Genomic DNA, 22330 nt, shown 5'->3' with positions numbered 1-22330 from the left:
AATGAGTAGCTAGTTGAGTGACATGTACAATAAATGAGAAACATGAAAAATTAACAATTAACGTTGTTAACTGTAGAAACTTAGAGTTGAATTGAGATAAGCACTGTCACCTAGCAAAACAATGACAGAGAGGAATAAAGAACAGGGAGAAAAGCTGAAAAATGTTACACAATTGTTACATGATTCATTCTAAGAAGGCCTATGAGCATGAATTGCTGAACACACTTAAGCTTTCAAGGATAAGAGATGAAGTACTTCAAAAGCAAAAAGTTTTGATCTCTTGCTTTTCCTAATGGATGCTATTTAAACTGTATACAGGACTAGCATCACTATCAATGCTGTCAAATATTTTGTGCTCTGAAACCTGTGACTGACAGAATTTTATAAAAATATAGATGTGTTTTTACCTCACATAGTGATTGCTGCATTTGTTAAATAGCATATTTTTAAAAACAGATTCTAAAGGAACTCGCCAATATATAACACAGACCTTTGTATAGCAATAGATAAGATTATGTAGGCATGATGACAAGACTGGAAAGATCTTTGTATATAAAATTTATTATATATTTTATCAATAGATTATTAATATGGATCAATTAGTAAGCAAGTATTAATAGTATTAAGTACTTTTTGAGGTTCTATTTCCCTACTAGATTCCATGTGGAATTTTAAAAAGGCAATAGTTATTTTTACTTTTTTCACACTCAACATATATTTATCATACAGTGCCTGATACAAACATGGTAGAATTGTCAATATATGCTTGTTTAACTGAAGTAGATGAAGACACATATACATAAACATTGCATATATATGTGTGTATGTGTGTGTGTGTGTGTGCAATCAATTACTATATTAGAGTGCAATAGGATTCAGAGAAGGAAAAAATTGTTATAAGGCAGGGGCAAGTTTGGGAATAGCTCATTAAACTTGAGCCTTGTCTTTAAGAGCAGAGCAGGGTATGGATTGATTGAAAGTAGGACGTAGAGATATTCTAAGCAGTGGGGACAGTATACACAAAACTCAAAGGCAGAATCAATTTACAACTTGTGTAAATCATGATAAATACAATGAACTAAAGAAACTATGAGGTTTATATTGAACAATGAGAAGATTGGACAGTCACATTACAGCCAATTGTTTGACAGCTTTGGGTGCTAGTTTAAGAGATTTAAACTAAACCCAATAGGCAAAAAAGAGCCAATATGGGTCTTCAGTTGGCAACTGAAATAGTCAAAGCAGTATTATAGGAAGATTAAAGAATTAGGCAGCATATGAGACGGGAAGGAATTTGAAACAAGAAAGATTAAGGAACTATTGCTAAATTCTAGGCATGAAGTAATAAAGCTGTAGAAGGATGAAGAAAGAGATGAATCTGAATAGATGTTGAGAAAGAAGTTAGCTGAGTGTTGGTGATTTACCATATTCACAGAGTCAAAGGGAAGAAGAGACAAGAATAAGAGCTGACTAAATTTTGAGTATAAAAATAAGAATATTTACTCCCGGCACTGCTGATTAAAATGTACTCTGGAAAAAACTTTCAGAAAATCGGTTTTTCAATTTTATTTCCTGTAATCGTCCTAAGAAAATCAGAAATACAAAAAAGCATATATAAATTGTTCATGTTTATCTTAGAAAAAAAATTGAAGTAACCAAAAACAATCAACAATAGGAGATATATAATAAAGAAGTAATAGTAAAGTAGAAGCCCTCTCATCTAGCCTAGTTGTATCTATTAATTGGTTGATTAATGGAAAATTTTCAGTCAAGTGAAGAATTATTAAGGTGATATGTACATGCCCTAAATATATTTACTTCAAACATAGAAAGGTACATTCATTTGTCATTTTTCGATGTAGAGCTATGCCCTTTCCTCTGAATATGATTCTAATAATGATTATACCCATTCAATATTGTCTATAGTATCCAGTATTTCTTTAAAATGAACTGAGAATTCAGGGATATCTGCCAAACAACTTAAGTGCATAATTTCTCTAGATTTTTATTACTTTTTCTTGTTGTTTTGCCCACCTAATTCAGCAACAAAGTTTTTAATTACTCACCTTCTTCCATTGCCACTCCTTAGCCACTGTAAGGACAGGCTCCTATTCTGAAGAATATGGAAAACAATTGCAGTTTTAAACAGGATGCATGATCTGAAATATATTTTAACAGAATCACTCTGACTGTTCTGTTTGAGAGTGGTGGGGGAGGGAGAACTTTTGTGCACTTTGTATTCCATAATCATTCTGATGCAAAAACAATTGTAGCTCTCTTTCTAGTGTGTGCATTTCCTGTGAGCCCCAATTGTGAATAGCAGAAAATACAGAGGCATCTAGGAAAACCTAGGGGCGGGAGGGACTGGAAGGGAATAAGGCCTTTCAAAGTGTTTAAAGAAGAGACAAAGATGAAGAAGCAGGCATAGTTTCGGAAGAGGTTTTTTTGTTTTTTGTTGTTGTTTGCATTTACCTAATTAGTTCTCAACTGCAGAGGCACATTAGAATCTTCTGGGGGAATTTTAAAAATACCACTGCATGGGCCGCCTCTCATATACACTGATGTAACTGGCCTGCGTTGGGGCCTAACTCTCTCTCTCTTTATCTCTCTCTCTGTCTCTCTCTCTCTCTCTCTCTCTCTCTCTCTCTCTCTCTCTGTGTGTGTGTGTGTGTGTGTGTGTGTGTGTATATCCCCTGTTCTCTATATATGTAATCCAAGTTTATGACTTGGATTAGATGGCCTGTAAAATGGCTTCCAGTGATCCCTGCCTTCTGGTATGTATGCCCTTGTATAATACTGTCCTCATGAGTGTAGGCAGAGGCAATATATATATATTATATATAGAACAGAGGATACCAGTGTGCACCTACCATTGAAATCAATTGTTTTCAAGTCTTTTTAGGTCTTGTTCTCAGATGGTCTTGGGTAAATTGTGGCTTATTGCCTTCATTGTGTAGAACAAAACACTATGGCCCAAAGGAATTCCAGCTGGCATCTGTGATCTTATTCTCTTGAGGCAGGTCAGCTAAAGGGAGGATTATCTTCATGTTGAGTCTGATGGCAGGGTAATTTGCTTCATGTGGAGGCAAAGGGATATTGTTAGTTTTTCCGCTACATTGGGAGTTCTAAGTAGGCACATCTCAAGCCAATAGGAAGTCCAGACTGTGGTTCAAACCTTTTCTTAATTATCCTGTGTAGGAATGGACTATGCAGTATCCCTCAAGGAAGAATCAAGAATGTTTCCACAGAGAATATACATATTTCATCTCTTTCTCTGCTGAATGGATCTCCACTGAAAGCCATGAATTACGCTTATTTGACCCTGTAGAATCCCAGCTTATGGCAGTGACATTAAAAACATCTAGTTTATGACTTGGATTAGGCAGCCTGTAAAATGGTTTCCAGTGAGCCCCACCTTCTGGTATGTATGCCCTTGTATAATACCCTCCTCATGAGTGTAGGCAGAGGTAACATCACTTTTGAAACTAGGTTATATGTATTAAAAAAAAAAAAAACCTGTGGCTTCCATTTTGGGTACTTTATCTCACACTCTCTGATTTCTTGCTCTGTGGGAAACAGACTGTAATGTTGTAAGCAGTGCTGTGGAGAGGTCCACGTGGTAAGGAAGTGATAGGTCCTGACAACAGCCAGTGAGGATCTAAGGTGGATCCCTTTCTGAGTTGAATATTGAGGTAGATGACTACAGCCCTGGTCGGCACCTTGATTGCAGCCTCATGAGGAATTCTGACTAAAAACACTGTGCTGAACCATGCCCAGGTTCCTGAGCCACATAAACTATGAGAAAACAAATATTTATTTCAAGCCATTAAGTTAATTTGTTACACAGCAATAGATAACTAACACGTGGAAGGATTCATCAAGAGAAGAGTTTTTCATAAGTGAAATGTTATTCTCATCTCACATTTCAATTATTAGAATATAAATGAAAGAAAATACATTTGGGTAGGCTCTCATAAATTCAATGATAAGGATTTGGAAAGTGCAACCACATGATAACCAGAAAGTAAAAGGAAAATATAAGAGGCATTTTCCCAGACGAGAGTAAATATCTGGTTCCCTGAGAAGTATAGTTTGAGAATGGAGAAATCAGGTGTTACTGGAAAGAGGCTAGGACTGTATTATTTCTTGCTTCCTGTTAAGTCTTTTCAACTCAAGAGAAAGTAAATTTTCTCAACAAACCATTCAAAATTAAAGGATAGGTGGGTGTATATGTGTCCCTGAAGGAACAAGTGACCTTCACTGAAAGCAGCAGCTTGGTTAAATAAATACTGTACAGAAGTGGAATAAAGCTGACAACAATGCTGAAGTAGTTACACATGAAGTTTTAATGAGCTATTTCATATTAAGATACATATTGAGAATTCAAACCAGAGAGACAAGTTAGTAGATATTTTCCCAACTCTGTTTTAGGGTGATCATAGGAATGATACCCACAGGTTAGTCCTAGTGGCCTGCCTCCGTTTTGATATATCAGTGATGTATTCTGATTGGCCAGCAATCACCCATACTGACTGTTAAATATTTTTGTTATTGCTCCTATGCATGATGAATTTGAATTCTGGTTTCCTTTAGCTTTGTGTTATTTATGTGTAAAGTTGGATTATTGGAGGCAAAGAATCTCTTGTGTCTCATTCACACTCAAGTAAATGGCAGTGGGGTAGGGATGTAAATGCAACTGCATGATAAGCCCTGTAAGTCATTCTGATGTATCAATTTTGCTTACTGGTGTTTAATTGCAGACATTGTCATATTAACACAACCACAAATATATTATGGAGTAAGATGCAAAAATCACACTTAGGAGAAAAGAAATGTTCTGCCTGTGGTGGGCCCCCTTTGCATTATTCTCTAACCTCTTATTTTATACCTCTACTATTAGAGATATTTCAGTAGAAAATCGTGAGGGGCACTGTTTTAGAGTTTTTGTTGTTATAGGGTTGCTTTTACTACAGCTAGGTCCCCTCGTACATCTTTATGTTGTTTGGCAGTCTAGAGAACCAGAAGAGCAAACTCTATGAGATAGAAACCCTAAGAATTTACCTCCAGCACCCCTTCTCTTGTCATTAAATTGAATATGTAGCCAGCTCACAGGCTGACAATTTATACTATGGCTTTTATATTTTTATATTATAATTTATATTATGGCTTATGTCAAAATGTTTTGTTCACTGCTTTGAAAGTATCTTTTGTTTACTTTTGTTATCATTTTGTATTTTGATTTTTTCCTTTTTAATTGTTAGAAACTCATATATTTAATTTTCTCTTTCAAAGAACACTTTAGAAAGTCTTACTCTGCTTATATGTATATTTTGCACAAAGCTTTCCATTCGTAAACAAAAGACGGATAGGAATCAGAATTGAAAACTACATAATTTCTTTTCTCCTTTTGAGTCAGATCATCACAGTATAGATTAGTAATTCTGTATGAAGTGCATTGCCAAGACATAGTTATGTTTGTGTACAAATGTATACGTTTGTGTACAAATGTATATCTCAATAGAAATAAAAAAACAAAAATCCCAGAAGACCACTAGCTAATAATACTAATAGTCTAAGGGTAGAAAGCATGTGCTAATTGATCTAGACTCTTGTGACAGTTGTATATCTATCCAGCTGCATGACTTTAGGTGTATCAAAATCTCAATTTCCTAGACTACAAATGAGTAAGAGGGATGGAGACCTCTTACAGTTTTAAGATTCTAGAATTCTAAGTGTGTGTAACTAGAGCAAATTTTATTTTGTAAAATTTGCATAATAAATTTAAAAATAGGAGAAAAACAAATAATTAAAGTACAGGTTTCTAGAAGTCTTTTTTAGGTGACTTACACTACCAGGAATGGATTTACCACTAAATATTGGTTTTGCCTAATTCAGCATTGCTGTGTAATTTAATGGAAGTATAACTCCATAGACAAAGAGCATTTGGTCCTAACATAGCTTGTATTTTATATGTATATACACTATTTCTATTTAAATTTCTGTATAGTCATGTTTTACCCTTTTAAAAAATGAAGATTAGTTTTATTATGTATTTTCTTTTGTCTATAAACATTCAGTGAATTCACACTGAAAACTGATTATGGACAGATAGTCTGCTAGGCACTAAGGAAACACATGTGAAAAACAAAGTCCTCCTCTGCCCTCAGTATGCTTGCAAGACTGCATACAGTTACTGAAGCCTGACCTCAAAACCTAGCTAGCAAAGTCCTTGAATCAGGTGATAGTTCAGAATACCATTCATGCTCTCTCCCAAGAGTATATCTGAGGAAGGGCAGTTTTTCTAATTTCCTACATCCTAGTCATGTAGATGAACCACAGGAAAATCAAATGAATCTTTTGTTTTTGTTGACCTAGTCTTTTCTTATGACTCTCATCTATAAATGTATTACCAAATACTGTTTATGTAAAGGGACTTGAATGACAAATATTTTGAAATTAAAACCACAATGGTTAGCATACCTTTTAAGTTAGATAAATGTTGACCTCCCATTGGTGAACATATAAAGTGCTATCAAGATCTACCAATGAAAGACTTTTGAAGTGGAAATTCATCTTTGTAATAATCCTGTCATCTGTAGGCTGACCTCAAGCCTTCATGACATTCAGGGCCCCTTATTCCTAACTGTATCTTCTATTTTGGGCATTGTGCTCTTGCCATCTAACAGGAAAACAACTTTCAGTGCTGCCACCTTTTGAACAGCAGAGATTTCTAGAGATTAGAAAATGACTAAATTTAAATACACATAGTTTTAAAATATGATACTTTTCTACTCATGCATTCAAATATATTCTAACTTTAAAATCCTGTAACTACTTATATTTGTAATGATTTTACTTATATGATCCAATTAGTTGGCAAGAATATGTGGCAAAAGATTTTTTACACATTTGTATTGTTCCGTGTGAGACATCTATTGTAAGCATTGCTTCAGGCTTTCATTTTTGTCTGCCTTCCAGGATTTGCTGGCCCAAGTGCTGTGTGCTAGACTTAGTGTCAGTCACAAAGGGGAGGGAAACTTGCAGTTGAGCCAGATAGTTTTGTTATTCCTTTAAAATTAAAAGCATATGAAACAGATACAGCTTATTAAGATTTTTTTTATAAATAACATAAACTTAAATAACAAAACAATAAAGTTCAAAAACAACTTAAAATAGAGTTTAATGCTGTAACCATAGGAAAAAAAGCATGATTATTTGTGGGAAGAACATTATTAAAAGCCATATTCCCAAATATGAATTATACAAAGATAGATTATGTTACTTGAAAAAAACTTAAAGATTTCTCAATTTTACTTTGAGGAATTATAAAATGTTATTTTGTGGCAAGTGAGATGAAGTACAGTATTATCATCAATCACTGTTGCTGTTTTATATACAAGATTTTTGGAAACATTCTTTTAGCAATACCCTTTCCACTTGAGCAGCATTAGAAATTTAGTTCTTGTTAATAGGTATAAGCATGTTCTAATCCTGTACTTTTGTTAAATTATCTATTTTACTGACTTTCATATATATTTTTTGAGAATATTCTTTTTTTCTGATTAGAGTTTAAGTAGATTATAATTTTTCACTAGAAAGCATTTAAAATGCTGCTAATTTTCCATAGTTAGGTGGCTTGATTATCTGACAAATCCTGCCAGCAGCCTGTAGGTCTGATATACCTTATATAACATCATCTGCATTATTATTATTATAGCAGCCATTTTATAAGCAGATAGGAATATTTAAATAATCATTATCAGATAATCAAATCTAACATACTCTTAAGGGTAAATTAATTTAAGAAAAAAATTACTATTACTAACACCATGATTGTACAACCAGTTTTACAATTTTTTACAACCTTTAGTTACTAAATCTGATTTTTGTGTATACTTTTCAAATCTTTCTTTAATGCAGTGTCTTAAACATAAATGCACAAGTCCAGCTTGATCAGTTTTTCAGTAGTTTTCCAGCCTTTCTTGATTACTAAAAAATAAAAGGAAAGAAAATTTTGAGAAGAAAGAAAACAGTCCACTTAAAGAAATCTCCCTGCTGGAACTGGTTCTTTATATACCATATACAATTAAGTTATTGCCATAGGAAGAAAGTGGGCTGTTTTTTGTTCTTTCTTCGTTTTTTTTCCTCTTACAGGAATCCCCTTTTGATTTAAGGCAACAAACATTTCCCCTCCATTGTGTGTCCATTTAGCTGATGCATATGTGTTGTAATGGTTTTCCAGAATTAGTTCTTTGAAGTTACAATCTTCATTGCATTCTTTCTGTTAAAACAAACAAACAAACAAACAAACAAACATTATCCAAATGATTTTTAGAGAGGCTCAATTAAACGAAGAGTAAGGTAATATTTGGGAGAATTGAAACATACATGACTTTTTTTAACCCTCAGATTGAGCAGGCCAAATGTAGTTTATTAGCTATACTTATGTAGTATATTTGCATAAAAAGATATCTTAAATTTAAAATAAAAACACCATGTACTACACAGTTAGTTATGAAATATGTGTAGCTTTTTGGCAGTTCATGTCAATTATTCTTTAAAATTAGGACCTAGTTCCTCCTAAGTAACAGGTCTCATTACTATTTCCACATCACTCATTCTTTAACCATTGGAAATTTGGTGTAATTAGCAGAACCTCTGCCTCCCTCAGGTGAGAGACTTGTTTCACAACTTTTCTTTATTTACTTCTACATTGTCTTCAATGGTAATGGAAGATAAAAGGTTAATTTGTTTGTTCATCCATGCAATCATTTGTTCATTCAATTAAACCTGTATCATTATGTAATTAGCCTGTCCCAGGCATTATGCTGAGCTGTGGGAATATAAAGGAAAACCAATTATATTTTATTATAGTGGGATGAACTGTTACATATTTTGCATTGTAGTGAAGTAGGAACAATGTGAATAATTACAGTTCAAAGCCCATGATTGTGAGATTGATGTTGATAAATGAACTAAACATTTCAAGATTTTTTTCCCAAGAATTTTCATGTCAGCAATGTGCAAATTGGGTGACCTTTAACAAAAAGAGCTTTAATACTGGCAAATGGAATTTTGGATTTTAAATATCTAAAATGCACATGGAATTTTAGAGCTGGAAGGATGCTTAGAGGTCAGTTCATTCAACTCATTTTACAGATGAAGAAACCAAAATATAAAGAACAAGCCATTTGTCCAAAGTCACACAGAAAACATTTTTTTCTTAATGTTTGAGTAAAAAGTATTTTAATAAAATCATTATATTAATACAGTTGGAGATAAATTAATTCCATTTTTACTTTTCAGAAAGGTGAGATATTTTGACAAAAATTAGTTTTAAAAATTAACCCTAAGCTATCAATTATCAATACCTTTGCATAGAGTTTTCCTTCCTTGTTCATTGCAAGATAGAATTCACTTTCCACCCCTTTGATTGCCACAATTCCGACTGCCACTGTCCTGATTTCCATGATATCTGCAAGGAATCACAGAAAGACATGTCAAGTATTCATTCAGCTTTGCAGATGATCCAAGAATGGCCATTTGTTCTTATTTCTGTTTTAATTGGAAGTTTTTAAAATTTTTAATGTGATTATTTACTCAGCCCAAGACCCCTGACCCACAGCAGATACAAACACCAAAATAGTCATTATATAAGGGAAGTACAAACTGATGGGTTTTTTATTTTGTAGAAAATGTGTCTGTATCAAATAAATAGTCACATATTTGAGTTCAGCTTTTTATTCTCTAGAATTAAATTTCTAATTTACTATAATAATAGCTAATGTTTATTGAACTCATACCACATACCAAGGATTATTACATTGCTCTTATGTATTAACGCATTTACTCGTAACCACAGACTGAGGCAGGTAGTCTTGTTATCCCAGTTTTACAGATCAGGAAACTGAAGCACAGAGAAACTAAGAAATTTGCCCAAATTCTTATACTTGATAAGTAGCAGAACTGGAATTTGAACCCAGATATTCTGGCTCTTAATCATTATATAATTACTTTTCTATTTGAATAAACTTTATCTTAAAAAATTTTTGCCAACAGAATAGCTCTTGAATATACGAAAGTGAAGAAAATTCTAATTAAAGTAATTGTAAATGATGGTAAATAGAGCCTACTGCCTTAAAAAAAGATTGTTTTAAACTGATAGTATTTTCATACATGAAAAGACCATTTAAAACAAAATTATAAATCCTGTTTCTATAATACTTCATAACTTTATACCATTGTAATTAACTTTTAAATCTTTGTTGAAATTGTATTTACGAAACGTGTTTACACAAGAATGATAACTTACTATTTTCCTTTATTATATATATCTTCCTTACATCTTGTGTTTTAATGACACACTAAATAAAGTAAAATCTCAAGAAATTTATTAAAATGATGTAAGAATTAAAATTTTAGTGTACTTTTATGCAATTTGCTATTAATTATATTTTCTACATGAAGGTACAGCCCTGAGTCATTCTCTTACCTATGTCTAACACAGTGCAAAGAAAAGTCAAAGTGTCAATTATCTGTGTGATTGGGCCTTCAAAAGCTACTTTCTAAAATATTGACTTAGAGAAAAAACTAATTGTATTGCCCCATACCTTCAATTCATTCTCTTATTTATTTTTTGACTTCATTTTTGCTATCTGAATAATAAAATTTCTATTCATGTCATTGGGATTTAATGTAGCCTAGCTAATATTTGTCATTTGCTTCACATATATGTTGCATATAGAAGCCCTTTTCCCAATATACTGTACTTAACACTAGTCAGAGCTTGTCCAGTTGAGAGTTTCACAGCTGTTCATCTAGAAATTGGGTTTTATTAAGAAAATGCAAATGAATGGATATTAATCTTTTTATGTATTTATTAAGCATTATCACAATGCATAGAACCCTACTGTGGTTTTAGGATACAAATTAAGAAAAACAGCCCTGGTTCTGAACACCAGAAGTTAAAACCTAATAGAAACAGCAAACATGTCCATATATATTGTTTTAATTAAGATATATATATATCTTACATTAATTAAGATATATATGATTATATATATTAATTAAGATATATATATCTTACTTTTCTCACATCACTCATTCTTTAATCACTGAAAATTTGGTGTAATTAGCAGAACTTCTGCCTCCCTCAGGTGAGAGACTTGTTTAACAACTCTTCTTTATTTACTTCTACATTGTCTTCATATATTTATATCTTAAGATATATATATATATAATTATATACATCTTAATTAAGATATATATAATCTTAATTAAAAGAAAGCATTTTGAAGAACACAGGCTTGAATAGGCTAGAGGAAAATTTAGTAATTGCTTACAAGCACATGAAGGATTATGATGTTGATGCATTCATGTAACATTCAACAGATCTTCACCAAGAGCCAATTCTGTGCCAGGCTCAATTCACAGACAAGCCTTGCCCTTTTAGAGCACTCTGTTTGGTAACTATAACTTCACTTCATTAAAGGAAGCACAAAGGGAAATAACATGCAGAAGAATACTATTAGGTTAAATTTGTACTAATACAATGAAAAATACTGAAGAAATTCATTGATTCAACATATTTGCGTCCAAAATGGAATAAATGTATCAATTAGGTTGGTGCAAAACTAATTGTGGCTTTTGCCATTACTTTTATGACAAAAACTGTAATTACCTTTGCATCAACCTAATATTTAAAAGACATATGGAATAGTTGGTTTCTAAAGATCTTAGCATTGTAAAATATCATTAAGAAGTAAATATTTTCTTTTCCTTCAAGTCTCTTTACTCCTGCTATTCCTCCCTTTATTTAATATATTTTCTTTTAGATAAAAAGAGAATGCTGATGCACAAGCTTGGAATGTCTTTCATGATCAGTTATTAGGGACTGGAATCTGTAACGTTTGCTGGCTTTTCTTTGACAGAACAATTGTAAAACATAAATGTGGACTGATAGAGTTATTGTTGATTATGATAGGCAGACATCTTCCCTTTTAGGTCCAGTCATGACAATAAGTTCATATTGCCCTACTCCCAAAATGTTTTCTTCTATCCCCTGCCTGTCTATTGCCCACTGTTTCTTTACTGCACTTTACAAGAGATGATGGCTGGGTGTGGTAGCTCACACCTGTAATCCTAGCACTTTGGGAGGCCGAGTCAAGCGGATCACTTGAGGTCAGGAGTTCAATACTACCCTGACCAACATGGTGAAACCCTGTTTGTACTAAAAATACAAAAAATTATCCAGGTGTGGTGGTGGGTGCCTGTAATCTCAGCTACTCAGGAGGCTGAAGAAGGAGAATGGCTTGAACCCGGAAAGTGGAGGCTGCAGTGAGCCAAGACAGTGCCACTGCCCTCTAGCCTAGGCGACAGAGTGAGACTCCATCTCACAAAAAAAAAAAAAAAAAAAAAAAAAATTAGTTGGGCATGGTGGTGCATTCCTGTAATTCTAGCTACTTGAGAGGCTGAGGCAGGAGAATGACTTGAACCCGGGAAGCAGAGGTTGCAATGAGCCGAGGTCACACCACTGCACTCCAGTCTGGGTGGAGTGAGGCTCTGTCTCAAAAAATAAATAAATAAATAAAAATAAGGTGATGAACATTTTTAATCTTATCCCTCCACATATTAGGGTTAAGGATACCAAAAATTCTTTGAAAAGATTCTACCTTTAGCTGAGATTAGAATAGACATATATTCTTAATTGCTTGACATATTTGAAAAATACCATTAATACTGGGAAATCAATGTATCTAAAAGACAATTCTTGGGGAGAGCATTAAGCAGTGTTGTCAGAATCAATACCTTGTCAACCCTGATTTTCTAGTCCATTTTGTTCCATGTCCTATGACCCTCTTTTATTCAAGAAAAGCTCAAGAATAAAGAAATTAACATTTTCACTCTTTTGTTCAGTTGCAGCGTGGGGAGTGATGTTCCTTTCAGTATGCACAAATATTTATAGAAGTATTTACTATGGGCCAGATGCAGTGGCTCACGCCTGTAATCCTAACACTTTGGAAGGCCAAGGCGGGCAGATCACCTGAGGTCAGGAGTTCAAGACCAGTCTGGCAAACATGGTGAAATCCCGTCTCTACTAAAAATACAAAAATTAGCCAGGCATGATGGTGGGTGTCTGTAATCCCAGTTACTTGGGAGGCTGAGGCAGGAGAATCACTTGAACCTTGAGTTGGAGGTTGCAATGGGCTGAGATTTCACCATTGCACTCCAGCCTGGACGACAAGAGCTAGACTCCATCTCAAAAAAAAAAAAAAAAAAAAGGAAGTATTAACTATGAAATCCTGCCCTCCAAATCAGAAGCCACGAAGTTGCTCAGAATACATATTAGAAAAATATGTTAATATGCAGATATTAAGTTAGCTACGAATATAAGTTAATTATACTTGGTCTGTTTGCCAGCAGTGTATCTGTTGCCTCACATAAAACAAATAGAAGAGGCTATCTTTCTTTGTGGATTTCCATTTGTGCTTAAGAGAAGTTTGTTCACATAAGTAGCACTCAGTAAATTTATTCCCAAAGATTTAAAGCATATTACATAGATCCATCAAATTGTGGACATGATGTCCATGGTAGCATAATGGTACAGTTCAAAAATATAAATAAAAGAGAGGGAGAGAATCAGCTCATGCAATATAACATGAAAAACCAGGCAATGTGTCAAACTCTGACCGTTTAGCCTCGTCAGCAATATTGTCAACAATAACATAAATTTATTATTTAGGATGTCACCCTTACACACTAGAGACTATGCCCTAAATGACTTCCCTGTTTTTTATCCTCTGGTTCAATAATTCATGAATTTATCTAAACCTTTTTGTCTGTTTGTTATTTAAACCTATATCACACTTGGAATGAAAAGTGAGGAATTTTGATCTAAATTGCAATTATTTTTCAAAAAAATTCTCTAAAATCTTTCAGAATTTTAGGTGTCCCTCTAATCTTGTATTTCAGAAATTGATACTAATTCTTTTTTTAATTACCAATAGGTTTGTGATTTTAAAGTGCTTTAACTTTTCTGTTTGAAAAATTACTTTTTAGTGTCTCACCACATGGAATCCATGCCCACCAATCTCAGCATCATGAATATTTCTTTTTCCTGAAACCTTTAAAGCTTTATATTTAAAGTTTTGAGGGGGTATATATTAATATGGCTGTGCTAGCATGATAACTAAATATTATTTTCAAGTTGGGAAAAAAAGTGGAGGCAGCGGTTTGATGGTTAGCCAATCAGAACATTTAATCTTGTCCTTGATCAAATATACCCTCTTGGGCATGTTAAAACTAAGAACTAGTATCAACAAAGAAGAAAACATTTAAATTTAAGTAAATTTTATGGTTTTCTGTCAAGCCTGGATTGTTGAGTGGGAAATCTTAACCATTATAAATTTATATTATGTTTAAGGCTATAGATTCCATTCATTTTACATCATTAAAACACACCAACATACACATATATGCAAAAAATACATGAATATATCAAACATATACAAAAAACACTGAAAACACAACAATAAGAAAAAAAAACCTAGTTAAAAAGTGGGCAAAATCTGGACACCTCACTAAAGATACACAAAGGGCAAATAAGCATATGAAAAGATGCTCAATATCATAGATCATTAAGGAATCGCAACATGGATGCAGCTGGAGGCCATTATCCTAAGCAAATTAACACAGGAACAGAAAACTAAATACTACATGTTTTCACTTATAAGTGGCAGCTAAACACTAGGTACTTGAGGACATAAAGATGGCAACAACTGACACTGGGGACTACTGGTGGGGAGTAGATGAGGGAAGTGTTGAAAAACCATTAGGTACTATGCTCAGTACCTGGGTGATGGGAGCAGTCATACCTCAAACCTCAGTATCACACAGTATACCCAGGTAACAGTCCTGTACATGTACCCCCTGAATCTAAAATAAAAGTTGAAATTATTTAAAAAGGAATTGCAAATTGAAACAACAATGAGATACCTCTATACAACTAAACTCCAAAAAACTGAGAATGCTGTATGCTGGCAAGGATGCAAAGCAACCAAAACTCTTCCATTACTAGTGGGAATGCAAAATGGTGCAGTCACATGGTAAAACAGTTTGGCAGTTTCTTAAAAACTAAACATACTCTTACTATGTAATCCAGCAGTCATGCCCCCAGGTGTTTGCCCAATTGAATTGAAAACTTATGTCCACACAAAAACCTGAACATGACTATTTATAGCAGCTTTATCCATACCATCAAAAACTAGACACAACATATCCAATAGGTAAATGGATAAACAAACTATGGTACATGTATACATTGGAATATTATTTAGCAATAAAAAGATATTGAGCTGTGAAACCACTAAAAGACAAGGGTAACCTTAAGTACATATTGCTAAGTGAAAGAAACCAGTCTGAAAAAGCCACATGCTGTATGAGTCCAGCCATATGACATTCTGGCAAAGGCAAATGACATTCTGCAAGGGCCTTGAGGAGAGCAGAAAAAGGATGAAAAGCTGAATCACAGGGGATTTTTAAATCAGTGAAACTCTTCTGCATAATACTGTAATAGTGGATACATAATATACATTTGTCAGAACTCATACAACTATACAGAGCAAAGCCTGGACCTTAGTATAAACTAACAGTATAAATACATATTGGCTCATCTATTCTAACAAATGTGCCACGTTAATGCAAGATGTTTATAATGGAGGAACTGTGGGGGGAAATGGAGATTGTTTATGGGAACTCTATTATCTGCTTTTTTTTTTTTTTTTTTTTTTTTTTTGAGACGGAGTCTGGCTCTGTTGCCCAGGCTGGAGTGCGGTGGTGAGATCTCGTCTCACTGCAAGCTCCGCCTCCCAGGTTCACCCCATTCTCCTGCCTCAGCCTCCGGAGGAGCTGGGACTACAGGCGCCCGCCACCACACCCGGCTAATTTTTTGTATTTTTAGTAGAGACGGGGTTTCACTGGGTTAGTCAGGATGGTCTCGATCTCCTGACCTTGTGATTCGCCCGCCTCGGCCTCCCAAAGTGCTGGGATTATAGGCGTGAGCCGCCATGCCCAGCCTATGTGCTCAATTTTTTTTTTTTTTTTTTTGTAAATCTAAAAGTGTTCTAAAATACAAAGTCTACTAATTTTTAAATGCAGCTGTCTTTAATGATATAATATTGAGTGTAGAGAAACTATTTGTGCTGACATTTTGCATTATTTATTCGTGTCCCGAATATATAGAACATACGGGATTTGTTATTAATTACTATTAAAAATGTCTTTGGTAATAGATTAAGATCTGCTTACCCAATGGATAACTTATTTTTGTGAAATACAGACAGTAAGGAGGAGTAAGGTCATAATAAAAACACACTTTGGAAATTGTAGGATACAAATACTCGACATACAGACCACTGTTTCACTTGTTAAGTGTACAGTATCTCTCAGGTGTTTGGGAATGGAAAATAAGAGCCAGTAATATTTTAGAAACTTGATCTGATTACTTTAATTATGATATCACATCTGGATATTAATAAATATATACAAAAATTCAGTTAGTATTTTCTCTTTCCACAGAAAAAAATAAAACCTAGCAGTATATGCCAATTGCAAAAAAAAAAAAAAAAAAAAAACAGGAAAGTAAATAGGAATTCAAAAGAAAGAAGTGGTCAAGGGAGGATTTGAGGAACAGAGCTTGAATTAGATCTTGATGGATGAATAGAACTGACATAGGTAGAAAAGATGGAAACATGCTAATTGAGAGATGAAAGTACTATGTGCAAGGCCACGGAAGCAGAGATTCAAAAGTCATGTTCAGAAGATTGAAATTAGAGCTTATATGTCTGGAATAGGAAGTGTAACAAAATAGTGAGAGGGTGGAAAAAGAGTTAGGTCCAAATTGTCAAAGGTCTTGAACCTCCTAGGTTCAAGGAATTCTTGTTCCTCAGCCTTCCGAGTAGCTGTAATTACAGGCATGCGCTACCACGGCCACCTAATTTTTGTATTTTTAGTAGAGACCCGGTTTCGCCATGTTGGCCAGGCTGGTCTCAAACTCCTGACCTCAAGTGATCCACCTGTCTCAGCCTCCCAAAGCGTTGGGACTACAGGTATGAGCCACCGTGCCTATCTCTAGCTGTAAATTTTCTGCAAATTGTGTACATTCTTGGGAATTGTTACAAAGTAAAAAAAATCAAATTGTTTTTAGATGTCATGAAAAAATTAATAAATGTAATAATAAAATTAGTGTAATATTTTATTTGTTAAATGTCTGCTAATCTGTATATTTTATTTTCAAATTTTACTGTCATTATCTTAATATTAAAGTTTAAATACATTTGCAAGCCTTTGAAATTTCCACAGGCTCCCAGCTCTGTGCCTGTGGGTCAAATGAATAAAATGTCCCTGTCCTTAACTCTGAAATCTTTTCAAAGGACTACCCTGGTTCCTTTTCACTAGCACCAACTTTTTTAAACATGTAGCTAGAATCTGCTCATTTTGCTTCAATTTAGCTTTTGCATCCTAACTTCTAATCTCTTTATTGGCATTCTCTCTTCAAGCTCATGAATAAACATAATTGCCAAATCCAAGAGTGCTTTCAATAATGCTTTCTTTTATGCACTATTTGGCTCGGTTGACATTCCTTATTCTATTCCTAATTCTCATATTTCATTAATCGTGCCCTACCGGAGTGCAGGGTGAAAAGTTAATCAAACTGATCAATTTTTGTGTAGCCAATTCTATATAGATCTTTTGTGATAATTTATTATATTGTATCTATGCTTAAAAGTATGTTTTCCATACCATTGTCTGAAATATAGTTTATTCTAACTTTTATAGTGTGAATTTTAAATATAAATTCAAATTATTTTAAATTCATCTGGAATTAATTCTGGGGTATGGTGTGAGATGATACTCTAAACCAGCAGTCAGGGGCCAGGGACCAGGGGGAGATTCAGGATGAAACCGTTCCACTTCAAATCGTCAAGCATTAGTGAGATTTTCATAAGGAGTACACAACCTAGATCCCTGGCATATGCAGTTCACAGTAGGGTTCACGCTCCTATGTAATTCTAATGCCACAGCTAATCTGACAGGAGGTGGAATGCTTGCTCACCCGCCACTCACTTCCTGCTCTGTGGCCTAGTTCCTAACAGACCACAGACGAGTACAGGTCTGCAGCCCAGGGGTTGGGGGCTCCTGCCCTAAACTGATATTTTATTCCTTCAAATAGCAATCTAGTTTTTTTCAACATAATTTATTAAACATTCTATTCCTTTTTTTACTGATGCTTCTCTTTTACCTTTTATTGACTGTTTTGTCCCATTGATTTACCTGCCTGTCAGCAATATAATCTCATTAATTTATTGTAGGTTACCAGTTTTCAGGTGGTTCCTTACATTTGCAAGTAGCTCTGATTGTGTTACCAATTATACGTGAATATATCCTCTGAAGCTATGCAGAATAAATCATACCATTTCCACATAACAGCCCTTGAAAGAGGTGAAGACAATAATCATGCTTCCCATCATCCATAGTTTCTTTGGCCCTTTCTCATATGGCATGAATTCCAGACTCTTTACCAGCTATATTATTTACTTGAAATAAGTGTCTCAGCAAGAACTGGACTGATATAGAAAGCCTAAGACAGAATATTGTTCATTATTTTCCTTGATGTAGACCATAAACGTATTTTACAGTAACACAATCTCACCATCTCCTTAAAAATATTTTTAATTCTGTCATTATTTTAGAATTTGAATACAATTAAAAGTATGCCTATCAAAAGTAAGTTTTGTTTTAGGTTAGTGTATTTTTCAAGGTTATATTATAAAGTTTGATTAAATATATTTTATATATAAAGGCAAATGTCAACTGTTCCCCTTCAACAAATGATGAATGTTCTTCATTTTCTTTAAATTAATTACATTTTTAAAAACCTCATGATTTTTGAAAGCATAAATTTCAAAATGACCTCATATAGCATGTGTAGAATTAAAAGTGAGTTAAATAAATATATGTTGAAATACAAATGTTATAGCATCAAAGATGACAAAATCTAGTTTTGGGATCTAATCATTAAAATTCTTTCTATGCTTTAAAAAAATTAGCTCACTTATTTTTAAAATTTCTTTGGTTTCTAAATGTTGAAATAAGAGAAATAATTTTATTCTTCTATTTGCAAATAGTGCAAATAGTGCTCCATAAATAAAACATTGCAGGTGTAGAGAGTCGTTATACCCCTCCAAAACGTGAGACCAACTCCAATATGATTGTCAGAATATTTTCTGTAGCATACAAAGATATTTAACAAGTGTTTATTATTTATTTCCAGACCCATTCTTGGCACTAGGACTGTACTGATCTGAAGAAAATTATCTAAAAGTTAACCGTAAATTGTCAAATTATCTAAAAGTTAACCGTAAAACGTCAGTTTAAAAAATAAAATAAAAAGCGAATTTTTGAGTTATTTTATGCTTCTAATAACTTATATTTAACTCAGTGTTCTTTATGCTTTCTCTTGTTAACCAATGGTTTGTTAAGGTTATAAATTTAGCAACATATGACAACGAATGAACTTATTTATATAACTGAACATCATCATGACTTCATTAAATGATGAAAGAATGAGTTAACTGAATTGTGAGTAAATCTATCTCATATTTCTAAATTCCAGGCATTCATATTTGATATCTTTGTGGAGGCACTCAAACCATTCTTTTCTAAATTGAAAAAAAATACAACATTATTTTTAAAAAATTTATCAGTTAAAAAAGATTACAGTATGCCTTTAGTTAAATTAATCGCCCAAGTACCTTTGGAAACATTTGAGTGGTCCACATACAATTGCTTAAGAAATGGTGAGTTTTAGTTCAGCCACTTGAATTCTGTTTATAATTTGGCATAGAATAAATCACAAATAACTGATACATGAATATATTAAAATTTATGGTACCCAAAAATTAGCAACTCCATTCTCTTATTTGTCATTGGCAAATTTGGGAAATGTCTTCATCTATAATGTCATGTAACTTTTCCATCTACTATTTATCATTGCATCTGTGCTTTTATTCTACCCATTTGAGGTTCCACGTTTTGATTCTGGCCCTTTTCTTATAAGGCATAATAAGCTTTCTATTCTCTTCTTGTCATATCTTTGCCCCATAAGTCTTCAGGCTTATGACAGTATAATGTCATTCATTATGATGTTCAATCATGTGTAGGCATTTTTCTCCCCAACTTTCTGAGTAAAGATTCTTGATTGTTCCCAACTTTTATTCTCTCCATTTTCCATGGCAATAGAATTTTTAGCTGACTGCATAAAATAAACTTTCCATTTTCCAGTCTTTTTTGCAGCTTAATGTGGCCATGTGACCAAGTTTTAGCTGATGTGATTTAACTGCAATGTCCTATGGCAACTTCCAAAAATCTTCCATAAAAGATAGCCAGCAGAAGCCCTTTGTGCTCACTTTTAATCCCTTTATTCCATATGCCTGCTGGAATTTGGATTCTACCTTGGGTTATGAGAACAAAGAGATTGTGGAACAGTGAGCTAAATGGACCTGGAAACTTCCAGATGTTTTTGTGGAGCAGAGTTGTCACTCCTCCAGACGTTTATTGCATGGAGAAATAAACAATTTTTTAAGCCAAACTGAATCTTAACTAATGCACCCCAATTTCATTTTACTTCAAATGCATTCTTCAAAAAATGTACATAAAACTCCAGGAGCCTATTTTTTCAGTTATTCTAAGCCAGCAGCCAGAAAGACAAGTCTTATTTTCAACACTGTTGTTAATGGCCAGGTGTTTACTTTCACAGCTTTTTTTTTTTTTTTTTTTTTTTCACTTCTTAAGTCATGAGATAAAACTAGAAGAAAAAATGAAAACAACACCTGTGTTGTCATGTCTTTCATTTTCCTATCCAGAACTTCACTGTCACGAGGGATTCCAAGTTTCTTCTGGTGCTATCATTTATTCCTACATGTGTCAGCATTTAGTTAGCTTGATAAATCTTTTCTGGCTGCCCTTTACATCTTGATACACATGTCAGGAAGACCACAGCTCCCCCCTCAGCAAACTGTCAAACCTGTGTTCAGCTGCTTCCTAGCCAAGAAATTATCTAATGTCAGCTAGCTTTTCTGGATACTCATTATTGTTACATAAAGCATGAGATGCTGTTGCCACTCTCAAAAAGACCAGGTTCACCATTCTTGATTAGAAAATCATAACTTTTCATTTTTAAATAAAACAAGTTATTGATTACTTATGTTCAGTACTCTACATATCTGTCATCTTTCTTCTGTATATAAATGCATTACATTTGCCACATTCTTTTTTTTTTTTTTTTTTTTTTTTTTTTTTTGAGATAGTCTCATTCTGTAGCCCAGGCTACAGTGCAGTGGTGCCATCTAGGCGCACTACAACCTCCACCTCCCAGGTTCAAGCAATTCTCCTCCCTAAGCCTCCCGAGTAGCTGGAATTACAGGTGTGTGCCACCACACCAGCTAATTTTTGTATTTTTAGTGGAGAAGGGGTTTTGCCATGTTAGCCAGGCTGGTCTCGAACTCCTGACCTCAGGTGATCCACCCACCTCGGCCTCCCAAAGTGCTGGGATTACAGGCACGAGTCACTGTACCCAGCCTTACATGTGCCATATTCTTAACGATGGTTTGGATTCCCTAGCCTCTTTAGATTTTTTCTTCTTGGCTTCCTTTCTGAATTAGTTTTTCTACTCCCTCTAAAAGTACTTACCTTTTCTAATAAGCTGTAGCATAGAAAAGAGTATCAACAAGACTTTTCACTTTCACATCTAGTCAAGAAAAACAGTTTACATTATACATGATTGGTGACCATCTCAGACACAAGATGTGGAACAGACACAACAAATATGTTCCAAGTGGGCTGCAGTAGTTCCCTTGGTGTCCTTACATCCTGGAATTTCTCCCAGCAAGCTGTTCGAGTTCCTGGAAGTATTTCTTTTCATTCTTTCTAGATGACACCCTTGTCACTGCATTTCTACTTTGTTGATCTTCTAGGAAGTGATACATAATACTGGAATGTACCACCTTAATGTCAAACTTCAGCAAACATGATAGATCACAAATACTCATTTATACTTAACAGCAGTGATCCAAATTATTTCTATCACATTTACACATTCCTCTTGCTATGCCCATTTTTTCAACTTCCAGGCCCAATGAATGTTGAGGCTAAAGCAAAAGACATTAGAGAAGTCAAGTATCATTTCAAACCCAGGTCATTTTGAGAATTAAGGTATGAGAAAGGTCAAGGGGATGCTATTTTTACTAGGTGGGAGTGATAATGTGTTGGAGTT

At 34.1% G+C, this 22330-nt stretch overlaps 3 protein-coding genes across 6 annotated transcripts in view; 1 reads left to right on the top strand and 2 right to left on the bottom strand.

Moving 5' to 3' along the window:
• Positions 1-2119, bottom strand: part of DTWD1 (DTW domain containing 1) — a 161773-nt gene extending 159654 nt beyond the window's left edge. Inside the window, exon 1 of the mRNA XM_030931655.1 lies at positions 2067-2119. The gene's annotated coding sequence lies outside the window, so the exon portion shown is untranslated. The remainder of the gene's footprint in view (positions 1-2066) is intronic.
• Positions 1-22330, top strand: part of FAM227B (family with sequence similarity 227 member B) — a 307689-nt gene that overhangs the window by 135053 nt on the left and 150306 nt on the right. The window lies entirely within an intron of this gene.
• Positions 4324-22330, bottom strand: part of FGF7 (fibroblast growth factor 7) — a 66546-nt gene continuing 48539 nt past the window's right edge. The window contains exons 3-4 of the mRNA XM_010356627.2: positions 9372-9475; positions 4324-8281 (exon numbers count right to left, since the gene is read on the bottom strand). Coding sequence (XP_010354929.1) covers positions 8087-8281; positions 9372-9475 — 299 coding nt within the window. The 3' untranslated portion in view covers positions 4324-8086. The remainder of the gene's footprint in view (positions 8282-9371; positions 9476-22330) is intronic.

Source organism: Rhinopithecus roxellana, chromosome 5 (assembly GCF_007565055.1).
Source record: "Rhinopithecus roxellana isolate Shanxi Qingling chromosome 5, ASM756505v1, whole genome shotgun sequence".
Taxonomy (NCBI): Eukaryota; Metazoa; Chordata; class Mammalia; order Primates; family Cercopithecidae; genus Rhinopithecus; species Rhinopithecus roxellana.
The sequence above is the reverse complement of the archived record's forward strand: the minus strand, read 5'-3'. Positions and strand labels throughout refer to the sequence as shown.